This window comes from Notothenia coriiceps, unplaced genomic scaffold, assembly GCF_000735185.1.
Source record: "Notothenia coriiceps isolate Sejong01 unplaced genomic scaffold, NC01 NC01_scaffold00000339, whole genome shotgun sequence".
NCBI classification, from domain to species: domain Eukaryota; kingdom Metazoa; phylum Chordata; class Actinopteri; order Perciformes; family Nototheniidae; genus Notothenia; species Notothenia coriiceps.
Window position 1 is genome coordinate 3125831 of NW_011333040.1, and position 20121 is coordinate 3145951.

The 20121-nt window shown below is 38.7% G+C and overlaps 2 protein-coding genes across 4 annotated transcripts; both read right to left on the reverse strand.

Annotated features, from left to right (window-relative positions):
* Positions 1-969: 969 nt before the first annotated feature.
* Positions 970-13769, reverse strand: arid3b (AT-rich interactive domain 3B). The gene is made up of 9 exons (XM_010768018.1): positions 13468-13769; positions 12168-12788; positions 6987-7061; positions 6831-6903; positions 5591-5774; positions 4484-4722; positions 3196-3471; positions 3012-3101; positions 970-2639 (listed from the first exon to the last, which is right to left on the reverse strand). The coding sequence occupies exons 1-9, from the start codon at positions 13492-13494 to the stop codon at positions 2500-2502; spliced, it is 1725 nt and encodes a 574-aa protein (XP_010766320.1). The 5' UTR covers positions 13495-13769; the 3' UTR covers positions 970-2499.
* Positions 13770-15921: 2152 nt separating this feature from the next.
* On the reverse strand, positions 15922-19798 carry cox5aa (cytochrome c oxidase subunit 5Aa). Of its 3 annotated transcripts, none has more exons than XM_010767999.1 (5): positions 19646-19798; positions 18272-18388; positions 16648-16769; positions 16419-16536; positions 15922-16326 (listed from the first exon to the last, which is right to left on the reverse strand). In XM_010767999.1, the coding sequence occupies exons 1-4, from the start codon at positions 19716-19718 to the stop codon at positions 16423-16425; spliced, it is 426 nt and encodes a 141-aa protein (XP_010766301.1). In that variant the 5' UTR covers positions 19719-19798; the 3' UTR covers positions 15922-16326; positions 16419-16422. The 3 variants fall into 3 exon arrangements, with proteins under 3 accessions (XP_010766301.1, XP_010766309.1, XP_010766292.1); XM_010768007.1 differs by having other exon boundaries at positions 16415-16536; positions 19646-19791; XM_010767990.1 differs by having other exon boundaries at positions 16419-16769; positions 19646-19797.
* Positions 19799-20121: the final 323 nt, after the last annotated feature.

Below are 20121 nucleotides of genomic sequence, written 5' to 3' on the forward strand. Positions count from 1 at the left end.
CAGAGTGACTTGACGAGTATTATTCCGCCCTGGTTGGCGGGGCAGTGGGCGGAGATATCATCTGATAACACCTCTGAATTGTGCCTGTAGCATCTTTCTTCTACAGTATTCCAGATGCCATCCAGCAGTGTTATAGAATAACCCCCCCCCCCCCCACATTAAATCCTACAACCTGTTCAATCTGACCCGTGAGCTCTCATCTCCATTAGTTTAACCCGGTATAAAGTCTGTCAAAGGTCTGCATGCAGAGTTCAGGAATTAACTCAATACAGACTCTTTCCGTTCTTCCTCTTCCATGTAGGAATTAAGTAGACTTCTGATAGACTTATGTGGGAAAAACACCAAGGTCTCAATCAGGAAGAAAATATAAATGACTTTTAAGATTAAAGACAGGGGAAACAAATACTGCATGTTTACTGGTCCATGCTCTTGGCTAAAGAGATTAAAAGCAGAGATGATACATTGAATACGGATAAATGTGCAGGTTTACAGATAAATAAGACCCCTGAACTGGTGGTCTCATTTTTTTTTATAGCTGAGTAAATACTACCCCCATCTGGCCACTCACTCGTGTATTATTTTCCTTTGGCATGTACTGTCCAGCCAAGGTGCAGGTATTCAGATCATTTACTGGAGTAAAACTAGAAATTATTATAGTGCGGAAAAAGTATTTAAAGTGCATACTTATTTTTAGCAAAATATACTTAAAATATCAAAAGTAATTTGATAATGTGTTTAATTTACGACAATGCATTACATTTGTAAAATGATCCATGTGTTTTCTATGTAAACCCTTGATTGATATGCAGGGTAAATAGTGCATTTTGGATTGGAAGTGTGAAGTCAAATTAAATGGAAAGTACAATCAGTTGAATAAAGACACATTTACATTCTACCATTTGGGTTTTTGGTAACAAACCAGGTTTTAGAATGTCCTACATACATCTAAACATGGAAATTCATTTCTGGACATTGGGATCAGTGTGTGTGACATCAAAAATCATTTCAGTCACTGGTGAAGATTGTGAGATGCAGTTTGAAGATCAGTCAACAGCCAATAAGTGGACCTTGTGTTGAGAGTTATTAAATGCTTACCTACTTATTAGGATTGTTTCAAGCTGACACACGTCTATTAAAAGACTACTAGAAAATGTTATCATCTTAAACGAACATTATCAACCGCAAGGCTAACTTCTATTGGAACATAATAAAACAAGCCCATAAATGCAGGGGTTTTCCAAAGGTAACAATGACTTGGCTGCAGAAAAAAAAACAGTCTTTCTACAGCACACAAGATGGTTTTATTCCTTATGGCCATATGTCCAAGAAATACATTCAGCAAAGATCAAAAAAGAGTTTAGCATACACCTTGCTTTCTGATGTTCACAGTGACATTTGTTTGCATGATTGATATGTCTACTTGATTGTCCACATACAGTCCATTTCAGCAGATGTCTAAACCAACACACTGCATTAAGCATTGCATATTTCTCTAGAAGAGTGAGGTAGCACTGTTTCAGTGTGCACTTGTCAAAAGCTTGAGGTCATTAGTGATACATTCTCTGCATTAATGCAAACACAACACAGCAATATATATTATAAGATACAGTATAACAGTGATGAGTCCAAAAGGACATTCCTGAGTCCAGAAGAAATTCCCGAGAAACTTACCAACATGGAAAGTCAATTGAGGTAAATGTTGAACCACTTCCACCCTACATATAATTCTCAGCAAAACCGTCTCTCTGGTTTTGCCTTTGATTCAAAGCTGACATGAAATCATTGTTTTGAAATTAATTTGAGGCTGAGCCAAATGATTAAATATAAAAAAAGATAAAATGAAACACAATACAAAACATACAAAAATCCAACCTGCAAAACATTTCTCTAATTTTTTTTTTTATACATAAACCTGGAAAGCTGCTATTAAACTATGAGCTTTCGGCCGGGTTAAACCAAATTTTAACTAAAAGGGGTACAAAATGGCTCCAGTAAAACAGTTACAGACAGGAGCTATGACATTGAGCTAAGGCTTTTTGGTCTTCATTAGCTGCATTTTGGCAACCATACTGTTCTACTATGGCTATGGAAAAAGGCAGCTACAAAACTGTTAGTTAATTAGACATAAATGCAGTTGACAAACCAAAGAAAAGTCAAAACTCACTTCTGAACAAACCTTGTAAAGCCATTTAAAAGAAAAAACATCTAACAGGCACAAAGGTAAACTCTGATCTGAATCTATATTATGGTCAGTTTTAAAGCCTTTGAGGTTAAACATCTCTGTCCTCTTGACAAAACTTATTTAAAGCACATTATATTGTAAAAATAATGATTTCCTGAAGTGGTACGGCTGACTTTCTGCACTGCTCGAGTAGACAAACAGGAAGTCAACTAGCACAACTAGGGGTCCTAGGAGACAGCAGTTTAGTTAAGAGTTCACACAGTTTTTGCATGGTGCTAAATAATTTTGCTGAGGACACATTTAAGGTCAAGTGAGGCTTAATTTGGTCCCTTAGAGGAAGTGGAAGACGAAGAGGAGGGACTATGCGAGGAGGACATGGCACTGAAACCATTCGTTCCTGCCAGATTTACAGCCTGCGACGCCGCAGGAGCAGCCGACTTCTGGGCGAACAGCTTTCCTGCAATGCAGAGATCAGATTACAATGAAAACCATAAAAAAAACATACAAATTCAGTCAAGTTTGAGGAAGAATTTAGTGCTGATAAAAGTGAAAAAGTATATTTTTTGTGAGGAAATTGCTGCTCCAAGGCATGAAATAGTTAAATTCAAATTGTATTCCTTTCTCGCCTATTCAACCACAATTTGTAGTTTATCTCCTGCTTCTGTACGGATTAAAGACACATAATAGGATATTTTATTTTATTGACTGAGGTGTACAGGAGCCTGTAGGCGTATATTATTTATCTTCTGACAGAGGTGTAGCAGTTTTTTGGGGGGAATTTAAAAAGCACTAAAAAAGGCATACACCCTGTTTAAATGGTTTCGCTCACCTGAGTAAACTGTGCCATTGACCTCCACAGACACACTGATACTGGCTGCTCCATTAGTGGAGATGCTCAGAGACATATCCTGTTTGTTCTCTGTGGGGGGGGGAAATAAAATACTCCATTTAATAAACTTTCCATGTTAAGCAATGAAAGAGCCAGTATAACAATCACAGCCTAGACAACTCACCATGTCCATTGTTAAGTTTGAGATTCATGGGGTTGAAGTGAGAAGCGAAGGCCAGGAGGTTTTGTTGGATGGCCTGCTGCATGAGGCGCTGCTGCTCCTCGGCCATCCTCATCATCTTCTTCTCTGGCCCGTCGGCTGCGGCTCCTCCAGCGCTGCGCTCCAGCCTCTCTCTGAAACTCTCCAGCGCGGCAGCTTGTGCCAGCTGTTGCTGCTGCTGCTGCCCCAGGGCCAGAGCCATGGGCAGCCTGCCGGGCATCACAGGGGTAGGCATCTCATCTGATTGGGAAAACATCAGAGTGGGAATAGTTTTAAACATGTCATGAAATTATAATTAGTGTTTAAAGAATAGGCAAAGGAAAAAGGCAATGGAATGTATAGGAATGAGTCTTTAACTTTGAAATGTGTTCGCATTTGAGCGCTTCCGGGCTACTTTGAAATGAATCAAAAATAAATCGTTTCTTTAATGAGTTATTGCTTAGATGCACAAAAATGGTCCGTGGATAACACAAGCTTACATGAACATGAGTCCACCTTTATTTTAGCTGGGTACAATGCGACCATCAGGTATTTTGTTTATAGGATTATATTAACTATTCACTTCTACCAATTGCATTAACGCTTTAATTATTATAAAGGGCGGGCGGGGAGGCGTGTGGCGCAGTGGGTAGTGCGTTGGTGTTCAGATCAGGGGAGCACAGGTTCAAACCCCACTGCAGTCAGCATGTCGGTGTGTCCCTGGGCAAGACACTTCACCCCAAATTGCTCCTGTGGGGATTGTCCACAGTATTGAGTATGTAAGATGCTTCGGATAAAAGCGTCTAACAAGTGACATGTAATGTAATGTAATAAAAGTAGTGTTAACATGTGTTTATCCAGCTGATTCAAACATTAAGGTGCGTCTACCACAGATCCCATTTTCTGCAATATTCGACAAATCCATTGGAAATATCCCAATGCTTTTTGATCAAGAAAGCCCTTACAAGGCTGACGCTGGGTCGGCCTACAAAAAACGGTAGCAGTTTATAATATGGAAAAAAATGCTCTCCTAAATGTGCTGGAGGATCCACCTGGTTCTACACCAGGATGATTTGTAATGTGTTAAACAATAGAAAACATGTTACAATTGTTAAAACATGCTTCAAAAATCAAGTATAAGACCTCTAATGATTTAGTTTTTTTTTTTTTTTTTTTAAATGGAAGTTTGGTGGAAGCTGGATCATCCAATTACCAGCAGGTTCTATTTGTGATGAGAACAATTGTTGTTTTCCTGCACTCTCATATGTCATACCTGGGTTCCTCTTCAGAACTGGGCTGGCGGATGAACTCAGGCCGTTCGGGGTAGTCTGCATGGTGGGTGAAGAGAGGCGGTGTTGAGCGGAGCTCGGGGAGGGGGAGTAGCGGTACAAGCTGTTGGTGTAGCTCGGGCGTCGGCCCTCTCTGCGGTTACTGTCGATGGCAGCCTGCAGCTCACCTGGAGAACTCAGGCCCTTCTTCTCACACTCAAATGGGTACAGGTACTTCATATACCTGCAAGGAAATGTTTCGGATTAGTCATATGATTTATAGCAGCACTATTTAAAATTGTAAAATAACCTGGGTATTAAAGAAATTATATTTGATGCCTTTTTTTTTTTATTAAAAAACTATTTAACTTGAAAGACCATTAAAGGTGGGGTAGGTAAGTTTGAGAAACCGGCTCGAGATACACTTTTTGTTATATTCCATGGAATGCTCTTAACATCCCGATAGCAATGAATATCTTAAGTGCTTTGACAAAAATCCATACAAAAATGTCATCTGTGGAAGCCGTAGTACTGTAAAAAGCACGACCAATCATCTGAGCCGGCCCGGCTAAAATAACTGGATGGCCTACCTGCCTGTCAGCCTTCCATCTGTGCACAAACTTATCTCGTGCCCTCATTGGTCATGTGCGCGTTCGTGTGTGTTGGAGGAGGGGGCTCTGTAAGGAAGTGGCATATTTCTTCCGGCTGTGTATTTTCAAATTCTAGCGCATTCGAGCTGGTTTCACCAAAATTACCTACCCCACCTTTAACTCAAAATATTTCAATGTTTTGCACTTTCTTTGAATTACACCAAGTGTACAAAATACTGAGAAATGTGGAAACTATAACTGAAATGTCAGCGTTTCAATCAACAAAAAAGATTGACATACTTTGATTACTTTACCATGTAGACATGCACAAAACTATTTAAACTAAACGCTGCTTTTTTCAGGAATAACAGTAAATCATTTATTCTAGTTCAAGTAAAGCAAACCTAAAAGCAAAAAAACATTAACTCATTTTCTAGCCCATTTATTCCTCGATTGCTCCTGAAGAGAACAGCAGTCAACAGCCTTTTCAGCTTTTCTGTTGCAAATGAAAGCGACACCTACTGGGTGCGGAGCGTGAAGGCTGCGCTGGTGATGGATGTGGGGAGGTTGAGACCCTTGGTGATCTCCCTCCAGATCTTCTTGTTGATAACCTCCACCAGGCCCCCCTTCTCTGTCACCAGAGCATACAGCCGGTACAGGTCCAGCACCTGCTTCGCCATGATGGGAATGCGGTTCACAGGAGTTCCTGGATGAACGAGAGGATAACTAAATGAAATCCTGAGAAGTTTGCACGAAACACGAGTGACCTTGTAAAAGTAGGGATAGCACAAGCAGGAGGAGGGCAACAGCAGATTAAAGCAGGTAAGGGTCTGCCCTAAATGTTTGGTGAAACGGTTAAGCATGCGTAATCTGTGTGGATAGACTTTTCTAATGAAGCTTATTTCAGATGGATGGGGGTGGGGGTAATTCCACAACTCTGTAGCTGCATTGATTTGAGTGTAGGGGAGGGAAGGGGGATTTTAGAGCCAGCAGTGCCTGCCAATCACAGGGTTGATGGCTAACCCTTTCAATCCCCATTTGGACTAAAGCCAATTAAGCAAGGGGGCTAAAAAACAGTTGTAGAAACAAGATTTATTTGGTTGAAGACACACGCATGCACGCACACACTGCAGGGACCCTGACCTGCACAAACGAGTAAAGATTCCTACATCTACTTCTGCTTCAAAGTTTTAATTGGGCCAAATTATTCTGCATAACTGTCTTTAACATAAAGTACTTAACGCTGGTAGACAAATAGAGGACAGGAAAGTAAACACAAATTATACAGCAAATCATCAAGGTATAACAGATGCATTTCTATAGCTAATTGTAGATAATGTTGAGTAAAAAGGCTGTTTTCAAACGATTAAAACATTCCTAGATTTCTGTAACATGAAAAGCCATTTTAACCTACATAAAAAAAACGTAGAAATTATAATGATACGTTTTATTATTTAGCAACCTAACACTTATTAGACAGTCTTTACTTGATATGAATAGTAAGACCTGCAGGATTCGACCTTTTGAGTATTTTTTCATGCTATTATGGACACAAGAAAAAACTATTCTTATCACCAATTCATAATACAGACTGTGCCATCCGCCGCTTTGAAGTAACTCATTAACTTTCCATCTTAGTTAAACTAAGGGCCTGCTGCGTTCACTTGCAGTGTAATGTCACACCACCACTATGTCTATTTAATGTTCGAATGATCACAAAGATTTCCCCTAGGTAAAACAACAACATTTTGTAAAACCTTACCTCGTTTCTGCATAAAGATGAAGAGGTCATCAAGAAACTCCTTCCGTTGTGGGTCATTATCAAGTTCATAAAGCTGTAAATTAAAAACAAACAATGGCAAATGTTAGTGTGTGATAATGTCAGCCTTGTTACAACACATCTACAAAATGTACTGACCTTGGCGAAGTCCCTTGATGGTTCAGCTTTTACTTTTGCTCCGTCACTCTCCTCAGCCCAGATGGCACTTCCTCTCTGTAAAAAACACACACACACATCAGTGAACAGTTTGTCCTCCAGACTGTCCGGAGTCCTCACACTGTGACCAGTTTAATGATTGCATTTTCAGGGTTAAAATTGATGTAGATATGGTGTTTTACTATTTATGGTTCAAATACTGCCCACAAGACATGCAATAGACACACAAGATTATGTAAATCAAAGAAACACTGGCAGGGTTTATCCTCGGAGAGATACCATTTCTTTTTGAAGGTTTTCTTTATTTGTCCTGTACCCTCATGGACTCTGGACTTTGTGCTACACACCTCATGTTCATGCCTGATTTTTTCCCAGCCCTGAAACCACAGCTCACTGCATAAAAGAGGGTTAACTGCTGGTGTTGTGCACAAAGACTACATATCATATTTATATTTCTCTACTACACATATTGTTTTACACTGTATACTGTACATACATTTTATATATCTTTTTTGTTAAATATACTAACAGTCCTGTAGTTTATAATGGTAATCGGTCATACTGTTTACATCATGTACTGTTAGTATTATATCACATTGCTAAATGAATACAGACAAACTACAAGTATCAAAATAAATCATATACATCACTCCAATGTATTGTAGGTGTTATCATAATATTCTGAATTTTAGGTTATGCCACAATCACACCATTATTGCACTTCACTTTTACTACCTCGTAATAAAGAGTTAACATTTGTCTGGTTTATATTTTTATTTTAGATACTTTACAATGTTTTTTTTCACTTATTTATGTATCTGTATTTCTTTGATGTCCCTTTTCTGCTACAACACTTAATACAAACCTATGGTAATCAATAAAAAGGCTTATTTTGTCTGATATTTCACAAATGGGGGTCCATTCAGAGCTGGGCACAGTAAAAGGGGGATTAATGGAAGGGCTCATTATTTTTAAGTTAATGTGACATTTTATTCGTCCATCGGCCCCCTCCTTAAGACAGTTAAAGGTTAAAAATGTCAGAAAAGGGCAGTGCGTGTGCAACTGTGTGGAAAGGCCTGCTGAGATGTTATTGTTCTGCCAATGCCCACGAGAGCTGCACGATGATGCAAGTATGAAAATCAAACATGGTTAGTAGGACAGTCTCAAGAACGCTCTGTCGTTACAATTACATTAAGTAGATGATGCTTTTTTCCTATTATTCCTTCGATCTTCATTCAAAACTGACATTGCAGTACATTCATTTAGGGACTATAGTGGACCTTGTTTCATGTTATGAAATGTCACACTTGGATATAAATCATTGGCTTGCTTTATAGCCTCATGAGGGCCGACACGTCATTCATTTGATGTCTTATGTGAAAATGTTTAAAACTAAAACAAGCTTATGTGTTTTCAACAACATCGGATCCCTCATTTTTGTATTTGATAAACTTCCATTTTCACCCTAGTTTATTAAAGTACCATGTATGTCTTTAATTGTCTTGCCTTGTTAAAATGTCACGTAATGCTTGGATACAAATGTATTACTTTTGACTATAAAGCACATTATTGAATTCACTAAATCTGAAGTGTGGTGATCCGATCTGATTGAGGTTTAAAACCCATAACAATTTACCGTTTGAGCTACAAAGAAACATTATGAACATGCAATAATCTCTCTTCGAATCCAACTGTTTACAGTAAAAACAATATTATATATTGTATAAATATATTAATGCTGACACGCAGACAGCTGCAGGACATTGTAAAGCAGAAGTTCACAGCCTTTGTTGTCACATGTACACCCACAGCCCAACCAGAGGTCATTTATATGTATTTTAAACCACCACTGTAACTATTCTTTTATACATTACTATTGTTTAACTATTTTAAGTCTTATATATCAATTTTAGCTTACTATCTGAATAGTTTATTCATTACTGTTAAATGGACTGTACTTATATAGCGCTTTATCCAGTCTTTAAGAGCCCTCAATGCGCTTTACATATGTCCTTCACCCATTCATACCTTACATGTACCTTACATTCACACACCGTTGGCCATGGCATCGGGAGCAACTCAGGGTTGAGTATCTTGCCCAAGGATACATCGACATGTGGCTGCGAGGGAATGCGGTCGTCTTTCGATCCCAGCCACAGTCGCCCTTTAGCTTACTATTTCAATAATGTATTTGTCTACTTTAAATATATATACATTTCTTTGAGCTGAGTTTTAAACCATTTATCCATTTCTTTAGCGTACTATTTCAACCATTTATTGGTTACTTACTATTTAACCCAACAGAATAAATGTTATTTTAGCTAACCATTTGAAAAACGTAAATATTACTTGTAGCTGACTTTTAAACCAGTTTTACATTTCTTTTTGCTAATTATTTACCAAAGTATTTGTTACTTTAGCTCACCCTTTAAACCATGAACCATACAGCACAGCTAATTGGTGACATTATCTCAACACATTTTAATTTATTTTCAATTAAAACGTTTTCCAGAAGAACATTTGCAGAATTAAGTATACCCTCTGGTTGAAAATCTCTGTTGTAATGGGCTCCTGTAAATACCAATGTTTCTTTCTTTTCTGTTACTGTTGTTAGTTGTTGTTCTAGTTAAACCGTATATCTGTATGTCTTCACTTTACAGATAAAACTGCCCCTGTGGTGGCCGAGCTGTTGACACATCTAATGGCTTCAGCTTAGAGTTTCTAATAAAGGACTTCTACTCCCCCAGCCAAAGCTTATTGATGTGAAGGTAGATAAACATCCCAGTCTTTTCACCAGGAGATGGAAATAAAACCCTTCCCCCCCCTTATTGATGAGCAAGTGAGACCTACTGTGGCTCTATTAACAAAGAGCTCTCAGTTAATTGCTCAGAGTTTTCACACATCCAGCCCTGGGAATCCTGATAGTATTCAGTATGTAGGTCAGGAAAAGGTTTCTTTTGTTTTGTTAAAAAAGGCCAGATTTTATTAGGGTTTAAGCTGTGTTTTTGTATTTCAATAAAATGTAAATTATCAGGTTTATGCAAAAAGTAGTAATGTTAAGTATGTCTGTTCAACCAGTCAAGATGACAAAATAAAGAAATAACACTTGATTTAAAATCTAGTCCTATCAAAACACCCGGGGATAACTTCCTCTTATAATGAGCCTCATTAAATCATTGAGCCGCAAGAGTGAAAACGGATCCCTCTCCTAATGTCATGTAACCACAGGGGGACCAAATGTTTAATCCAAATCTAATTATTGAGCCTTTAGTCATCCGACAGGTCAGGATCATTTATCTGGCCCCTTGCTGGGCTGTGGACTGGGAATGAGAGCAAATGGGGGCCATTCATCCCCGCCCTTTCCACATTTAATGGCGTACAGTGAGACCGCACACCAGGAGTGAACAATGGCTGCCCAGCATAGGGAGGCTTGTACAGCATGCCCAAAACAACAAAGATGTTTGATTAATAACGGTAGTGAAGGAAAGAAAAACAAAGAATTATGGAGATGGTACTGATTTAAAAGTAAAAAGAGGTTAACAAGAGTAAATAATTACAACCATTTCAACCAGCCACCAATTAACTCGCGCAAGGTCCTACTTCAAACTAACAAACAGAACTTATTTATAATCACGTCACATAAGACCGCCTCAATTCAAACCACTGAAGGAGTCCTGCTTTAAAATCAACTGTACAAAAAAACCCAGCATTTAAAAAACAAAAATCTGTGGTAATGGGCTTCATACCATTTTAAATCAGCTAAGTTCATTTAATGTCAAACTACTACTTCTCAAATACCTTTATTCTAATATATATTCCAGAGAGGTTTTTGTGTGATTTAAGCGTCTAAACACATAACCTTAACCATTTCACACACACAATTAAGTTAATTTCACAACTTGTTGTTGTGCTTTAATTAAAACGGGACAAATGCTCTTCATTGCCCCAGGTGTTGTGTGCTGGCCTGACAAAAGGAAATGCAATTCTCACTACAGTGGCCATATAATGTATTGATTACTGGCAGTTGAATTAAGCTGCCATTAAGTGTTGCCAGGCAACGGTTAAATTATGCAGAGCTATCCACTGAGCGGTCAGCAGCAAGGTTTGTGAGCCTGTGAGGTTTTAGAAGGGCCTTATGTACACATAACCTTTTTAAATCATAGAGAATATTTACCACAAGGAGGGCAACAAGGAGGGCACACAAATAAATGTGAGGTATCACAAAGAAAATGATGCGTAAAACTCAAACAAATATCAAAAAGCCCATTCTGCTCCACTGAAACTACTGTAAGTCAACTTTATGGGTAGTTGCTTGCTGGTATGCTGTGAGGCACTAACCCAGCTGTCCTCTGGCCACAGGCCTCATTAATCATAATGTATTGTATTGAAGTGGGGCCTTTTAAGGGAAAGACATACAGAACAACCAATCACATAGGCTGCTTGTAGAAAAAGTCTCTGACGGGAGCCTCTGTTTCCTATAACATATCTGTTGAAAACATACTCGTAAATACTAGCTTTGGGCCTCATCTAGAGGAGATCTGTCTGATACAGTGAGAGAAAAGTCCACCCCCTACCCTGCAATTCCTTACAGTAGTTAACCTTTGAAGCCATAAATACACGCTTGAGGCGATTTCATTAATCCCCTGCTCTCATTTTAACTTCATCCCTGTCAGGCCTGATTTGAGCAGTTAGGATTGGACCACAGCCAAGACCAATTAGCTCAGTAGGTGGCGAGGGTGTGTTTTCTGAAGTGTGAGACACAAGCTATAGCAGAGGGAGAGATCTCTGGCCTACCGAGTAATTCAACACTATCAAACTCAGGCATTTTGCCAATAGGAAACGTCCCCCCCCCCACATGTGTGAGAGCGCAGGAGGCGACACAGCAGGAAGAAGTCAAGAATTATTAATAGGAATTGGAACACACAAGTATCATGGAGAGATACAGAAGTTAATTGACTCTGTACAGATACAGTTTTCTCTTGTTGAGACTACATCAGAATGGAGTTATAATCACTAGAATATATCCAACAGTGGAAAGAGTTTTTATTTTGGATATATCTGTATCTTTTAAAGAGAAACACCTCACTACCAAATATAGAAAACAATACAGCGTAGAACAACAATATGGCCTTTATTCATGCAGTTAAATCAAAGGTAACTTACTTGTTTGAACGACTCATCAAAGCCCCAGTCAGCGAAGCCATTGGGCGAGGTGAAGGCCTGTTGTCCTGCAGGAGACAGCAGCTCCGTCTCCTCCTGCTCCTCTTTTATTGCTACTGGAGGAGGAGATTGGGACATTTGCTTCACAGCGGACACCTGAGGTGTGGGATAAGGAGCGAAGGGGAAGCCAGGAACCTGCTGGAGACACGGCTTCTTCGCCTGTGGATGAGGCCCGTCCCCCATCTCCTCCTCCTCCTCATCATCGTCATCTTCCTCCATGTCATCATTCCCTTCAGGCCCCACCATTTCCTGCTCCTCCTCATCTGAGTCTTCATCTTCCTCATCTGGATCTATTCTGCTGGTGTAAGCCTGTTGAGCTGCCAGATAAGTCTGTCCATCTGGTTTGCCAAATAATGCGGGGTCTAGTCTGGAGCCAGAGGCCCTGGCTGCAGCAGCGTGTTGGGCGAAGAGGAGCTGGGCGTGAAGAAGATGTTTCTCCTGCAGATTCATCCCCAGTTTGGCCTCTTGTTGTCTCTGCAACTGCTCCATCACCGCCTCCAGCTTCACCCCAGCATTACCAGGCGGAGGAAACCCAGCTGAATTCCCCTCCTCAGTGAAGCTTGACTATGCACAGAAAAACAAATCAAATCTCAAAATTAATTGGGGAAATGTTTGATTGGGTGCTTTGCAATAAATGCTGCAGAAATGTATCCAATGTTAATGGAAAAATGTATTCAACAAATAAAAAAGGCTAATTATTTGTTTCCCAGATTGTTGTTTAAACACTATATTGTCTGAACAAACCTATGTATATTTATCTTCTGATAAAAACAAATTGACATGGTAAATTGAAACTTTTCAAAAGAGGGGGGCTGTCTCGGGCCCAGAAAGCCCAGCATATGTGGATTAAAGGGAAACAAAGCTTGATGGTTTGAGACCATAATTAACAGAAAATGTACAGGAAAAATCATGATAAACTAAGAATAAATTAGTAGCAGGATGCAAAATGCTCCTCACTTAGATCCCTGTATCCTCAGTTTGTTAAAAGCTACTTAAATATGCAAGAACTCGGGATTTTTTTCACAAGTCGATTTTATTAATGGGAAAACAACAATTTCCCAGTGCAGATCAACCCGAACACACGGACTACACTGATAATCACAAAAACACTCCTAATAACCAAAGCGAAACGGCTTTTGAAAGCGTGCAAATGTTCCTAAAACGATTACATTAATCGCCATTTGCTTTGTTACTGTAACAAACACGAAACACGGGTCGAAGCCCAGCAGTCGTCGACACTCACCATTTGCGCCTTCGAGTAATCCATCATCGCCAACAGGTCGTATCTAGTTTTTCCTTCTTCCCTCGGGCAGGAATAAATCGCGTCGCATGACCAGTTTTCCTTTTAATCAGAAAAAGCTTGCTCGGATCAAGTGTGATTTAGTGGTTGTGGAGGCCGAAAAAAAGGTCGAAGCTGGAGGAGGGGTAAACTGCTGTGCGCTTTACCTCCCTGGTCACTGCGCATGGAAACTCAAACATCTCTGATTGTCTTTGACTGAGTGGCCTACACCCCCAACTCACATGAATGAAAGGCCCGCCCCGTGTGTAAAGCTCGTAAAGAGGGGTTTCTTCCCTGCATTTCTGTGGAGCTACCCTCCCACTTCACACGGAAATCCCACCCACTGCTATTATCCTTTATACACTTGTGTGATTTTATTGAGGCAACACGACCTCTATTCAGAAAATAAATAAATACGAAATGTAATCTGGACAGTGGTAGGGGAACTACATTTAGTACATTTACTCAAGTACTGTGCTTAACTACAATTTTGAGGTATTTGTACTACAATTTTTTGCTTTCTACTTCTACTCAACTACAATAAAGAGGTAAATCGTGTACATTTACTCCACTACATTTATTTAATACATTGAATTACTCAGATTTGGATTATTGATGTGAAATATAATCGACGTTTAAATAAGACTTCAGTTACACCTGGGGTAAAATTCACAAGCTACCCTGCAGTATAAAAGTAATTTAAATGATCTGCACCTTAACAGCTTTGATAAACCCTTTAATGCATCAATAATTATAATCAAAACATGATATATTATTCTGAAATGGGACAATTTGCATAATTACTTATTTTACGCTTGGTACTTTAAGTATACTTTGATACTTTCTACTTTTACTTGAGTACAATTTTTATTGCATGACTATAGGAGTATTCCTACACTCTGTACTTCTAATTGTACTTAAGTACAAGTTCTAAATACTTATTCCACCTCTGAATGTGGAGCTCATTCATTAACATTGTAAACTGGGGCTGACCTCTACACCACAGACACTGTTTGTTTTTCACGGCTGCCTGTTTGGTTACATTTCACAGCAGAACACATGCATGGAAATTAAGTCTGGCTGTAAAGTCATGGTTCATTAGTTACTCTGCTTTTTTCTTTGAGGCAGGATTAACAGAAGACGTGTAGAACTGGCTGTCAAATGTAATCTGCTTCAGGGACTGCAGATGTAATATTTTACATTTCCACAATTTGGTCTATCTTCAAAATAACTGACATTAAATAATATGTATTGCAGTAAGATTAACTTAATCAGTAATAGTTGGTTTATTGGAGCTTAAACAGTATACATAGGGATATTTTGCTTGGCAAGAAAGCTGATTCTAAATGCAAGCATCTACATCTGCTTCTATTTTAAACAGCCAAATACCACATGTGACAGTTATGGAAATCTTGGTTAAAGTGACTCCCACCCACTCTATAAAAAGACTGAGCAGATGGGGGTGACATGACAGGATTAATTACAGGATAGGAGCAAAAACTAAAGTCAAAAAATTAATTTCAGTCTGTCATTAAGCTCAAGAGGTTTTTTCTGAGAGTTTTAGACTCTTCAATTTAAAAACAAATCACATAATTTATTCAAACAGCAAATAACAGAGTGAATCTGATAGTGGGGTTTGTGGCGATCTGCCAGGGGGACCATTATTTTAACCAAAGGTTTAACTTCAATTAAGCTAAAATAGTTCAAATAATACACTAATCTAACAAATTGTATAGTGTGTATGTTCTGAAATCGACTACAAATCATGCCTTTGATATTTTGTTTAGGTAAAGTGTTACCCAACATGTGTGAGTGTCTTTTTGACAGGAATAAATGCAAGAACAATATCTATTAACACAGGATATATTCCTGTTTTATCCAGTTAGTCACACGTTTTAATTGCACTTGTTTATAAATCTCTAGTCTCTGATCTAGTATCAGAGATGAAGAAAATGGCAAAAATTACTATTTGTTTCACCAAGTTTAGGAGGACACTAGGAGCACTACTCTTAAAACCTTTGACTTGTTTAAAACATTTGAATTTTCTTGCACTAGTTTTACTAAAACGAATAATTGCCATAGATTCAGGTTACAACTTTGCTCAAAAAGAAAGAGAAAATTGGCAACATTTTAAATTGTCCAACTACTTTCTTTCTTTAGCAGAAGCCTATTATTCAGTTTAACCAATACACCTTGTAAGTATGTTTTGCTTAACCTTATACAAAAGGTACCTTTCATCTAAAATATAAACACAACTCGCCAATACACATATAATCTATCAGGGTCCATTGAGTGTTAGAATTGCCTGATCCTCAATAAAATTAAAATAAAAACTTCAAAATCATTTTTAGATGTCATATTTAGGCTCCCTTAGTGTGATATTTCAGTTGTGTGAATAATAAAATAAAAAGAGCATCTGACATGTTAACACCTTTATTTTACAAGCAATTAAATCTTCCCTGAAATGAAAACAGATGCAATATAGATTGATACAGTAGAATGATTTTGACATTCATGTGAAAACACTGCTCCCTGGTGGCAAACTGTGACTGTCACATGATGCCCGGACACACTCCACCAGAGAAGTGCTGCTCCACATTAAAGCAACTTGTAATGAATAGAGTGTAATGGTTCAAGTACTCAAACTGTTTAAAATATCCCAAAGTATTCACTAACCCTCACTCTAATTTATTATTAGATTCATGAATATATTACAAGCAAAAGAACTTAATAAAAGGCCCAATTAAATATCACAGGTATCATGTAGGGCAAACAGTTTGGGTCAGGGGTTCTGTGTCCTGGGGATATCCACCGTCATTAGATCTGAAATAAAACAAACATTTATGTTAGATTGCACTTGTATGACAAAATGGGTAGGGGAAAAACATGACTTAATAGAGAATTTGAATACCTACTCATCTACACTTTGTCAATGCCAAGCTCCTCAGGTGTAGAGATGCCAAGCTCCTCTAATGTTGGCTTCAGCTCTTGGATCAGATACGGGTAGATATCTTTATGAGGGCCGGCTTTATCCTGAGGAAATGTCAAACGGTCATTATTCATTAACTCAAGTCCTCCAGCTGCAAAGATGCTGGTTGGCAATATTCCCTGAATTAAACACAGAAGGTGCCCTTTATCTCTCACCTTCACAGCTTCCAAAATTCGGATAGCGCTCGCCAAGTCGTTTAGCCTCCGACAGGCTTTCAGAGCTGCCTCCACTATCTTTGGCTCGGGTACCAGATCATAACCAATCAGTGTGTTCATCCCTGAAACAAGGAATTACAACTGGTAAATTGGAGAACAGTGAGGAAATTAACACTTTTACTATACGCTGAATTTCTTTCCTGAGGCCAGCCATACTCTGCATATTTGAGGAAAACCTCTTAAAAGACCAAAACCAAAAATAAATGGATTCTACCAAAAAGTATTTTTATCTGTAGTAAACGTTTCATCACTTGTATCGTATTTATCTGTAAGTTAGGCACACAGTTACTGTCCCACATATTTCTTTATAACAATGAAAAAGAATATTGCAATGTTAACTCAATAATGAGTTGCTTAAAAACCGACAGTGCCCGCAGTTGTAGAAAATTACTTGGCTTGTTTTAACAATGAAACTCTACATTAGTGATCTGTATAAAAAAAAAAAGGTGTACATGAGTGGTCCGAGCCACAGACAGGGAAATTACTGAGTACTAAATTAACATATTATATACATAGATCAACTTCAAAATACTCTTGAATGTACAAGATTAGCCTATGAATGTTTTCAATGTGAAACTGCAAACCAATCACATTTCTAACACTACTTCCTGTATACGTTCAACCATTCGGAGACCACAGAGGCATTTCCACATGTTTCTAGCCTGATCAATGAGCCGTTCCCCATTTCACTTTCCAAAACATCTATTCCCTTGTGTGTTTTCTATTCAGACCTAAAATAGCCCTGCATTGAAATAATTTGTGACACCTCAGGTACCACCAGGAGGATGAAATACGATGCAGGAAGTGCAGGGTTAATGTGTCTGTAGGCTTATCATCTTATAAAACCTGCCCGGCTCTTAAAAACACTCAGAGACAGTGTCATAATTTTATATTCTGTTGCCACAATAGTAGTTGTAGAGTTCACATTACAAAATCATTATTAAGAAGTGTGTGCTGCCTTCACATGTTCTTACAGGGATATGGCCATAACCAATCAGAATGGTAGGGGAAGCATTGCTTTGACTTTGGCCAGGTTTCACATCTCAACAGGTTTTGGTACCAACAAACAGGTGTCTGTAGCCTGATGTACTTGGAAACTGCAAAATACTGACAGCTCACATTGAAAGCTAATTTGACAAGTTAGGAATTGTTTCGTTCAAATAAAAAAGTGTTTAGTAGAACAACATGTGTACATTCCTCACAAACGGGGTAATGGAAATATATTGTTTTGGTTTATTTTTTAAACAAGTTTGCACTCGTATTAAAAACCTTTCAATGATAGCGGGCTCTAGTGTTGAATAAGAGCTGTTACTCCCATCAAATGATACGCTACTATGCTCATTCACAAAATAAGTGCTAATCTTATGGAAATAAAATAAGCAAGCTTGTTGATATTTCATAATGCTTGCACATTATTAATCTCACTACAATACATGATACTGTGAACTGTGTTGAGTAATAATAAGCAAAAAACTAACGGTGTTATCAAAGTAAGGCATTTCTCTTGTAATATCTTCCTTAGGCAGTCATCCTCACAGATTTATTTTCAAACTATCAAACCTACCTTTTCTCAGCTCCCATGCATCAATGTCTGACTTGTTGAAATACGTGATCCAGCGGGCATCAAACTCCTCGTCCGTCTCCTGCTTCCCATGCGAGTAACCCCTCGAGGCCAAAAGAGCTGTGTGATGTAAACAGTTTTTAACATATCAGGTTAGGTCAAGTTTATTTATATAAGCTCATGTCACACATTTGCTTCGCGAGGCTTTGCAATTTGTCCAGCATACAACACCCTCTGTCATTGATTACCTTACTTCGAATAAGTGAATACTTCTCAAACATCCCTCCATTCGAAAAACTCTGATGTGCAATGTGTGTGTGTGTGTCCAACATGCCATAACAAACCAAAATGATACACATAATGTGAAAAAACATGGAAATAGTGATCTCCTTTTAAAGCATTCACAATGACAGCTTGTGTAAGGTAGCGTAGAAGGGCAAATACACTCAAGAGCATGCATCTACACTGAGTGAAGGGGAATAAGGACGATTTTTTTAGAGCAATGTGATGCAGCTGGCTCTCTTCCAGCGCCCTTATATGACCTGGCCGCTACACCTGCCAGCAGGAATGCAGTCTGACACACAGACAGGACATTTATGTTTCCGCTATTGTTTTTGTAAATACACTTCAGGTGTAGAAATCAGAGCGGTACAATTTTGAGGGACTTTTACTTCAATCCACAACTACACAAGCTACCCTGCAGTATACAAAGCAATTAAAATAAGCTCTACCTTTAACAGATTTGATCACACTCTAATGCACCAATAATTATAATCAAAACATGTTATCTATATTGTGCAGAAATGGGCCAATCTGCATAATTAGTACTTATACTTTTGGTACTTCTAGTATATTTTGATGCTAATACTTTAGTACTTTTGCTTGAGTAACATATTGATTGCAGGACTTTTACTTGTAACAGAGTATTCCTACATTCTGATATTTTTACTTTTACTCAAGCACAAGATCTGAGTACTTCTCACACCTCTGCAATCATCGTACATTTATATCAATAACGCTGTGGTGAATAGAAGGCTTAACAAGAAGTTAGCAAGTTAGCTAGCATCAGCAGAAGAACCACAGGCCCGGGCTTAGCCTCACCGACTGGGTCAAAGCAAGGACACAGACACCACCAAGCCCAACAATGGGACATTTTCACAGCAGCTTTTACTCAGAGTGTTTGGGTACTGCTAGTATTGAACGAAAGATTAATTAACCTAAGTAAAACATGGTCAGATTTGACATCTCGGTGTGTTTTTTGGTAGATGCACCGGTTAGCTACAGCTAGCGATTTCAGGCGTGAGGACACACATGATTTCCGGCTCAGCCTGGATAATTTTAAGAGTTACAAAATTACATTTAAAAATGAGCACATACCTTGACATCCCGGCTGTGTACGGGTGATACTCCGGACACCGGAGACCGAGAGACGGACGGCGGCTCTGAACATGATGCGGGACAGCCAGCTACACACACCGGGGAGAGTCTGAAGGAGGAAGCTAATGGCTTTAGCTCGGCACGTACGCTGCCCCCCTTCTGCGCATGTGCAGACTGCAGAGCTCATACATGATATATTGTCCTTTTTGTTGACCTACTTTGACCATGACATTGACCCTAAAATATGTTTTAAAGTACACAGCCTTTACATGATTTTTCAGTTTTATTCTAATTAAAATATTTGAAATAAGTGTCAAGCCCTTAAACATACAATTCAGCTGGTATGTTAAGTTTCCATATTTAAATAAGTGAAACCTCTAGGTCATATTCTCTACTATGAAGTGTTTTTCCATGACAGGATTTTTATCAAACAAAACAAGATATACACACTCCATAACATCATATAAAGGGGACAT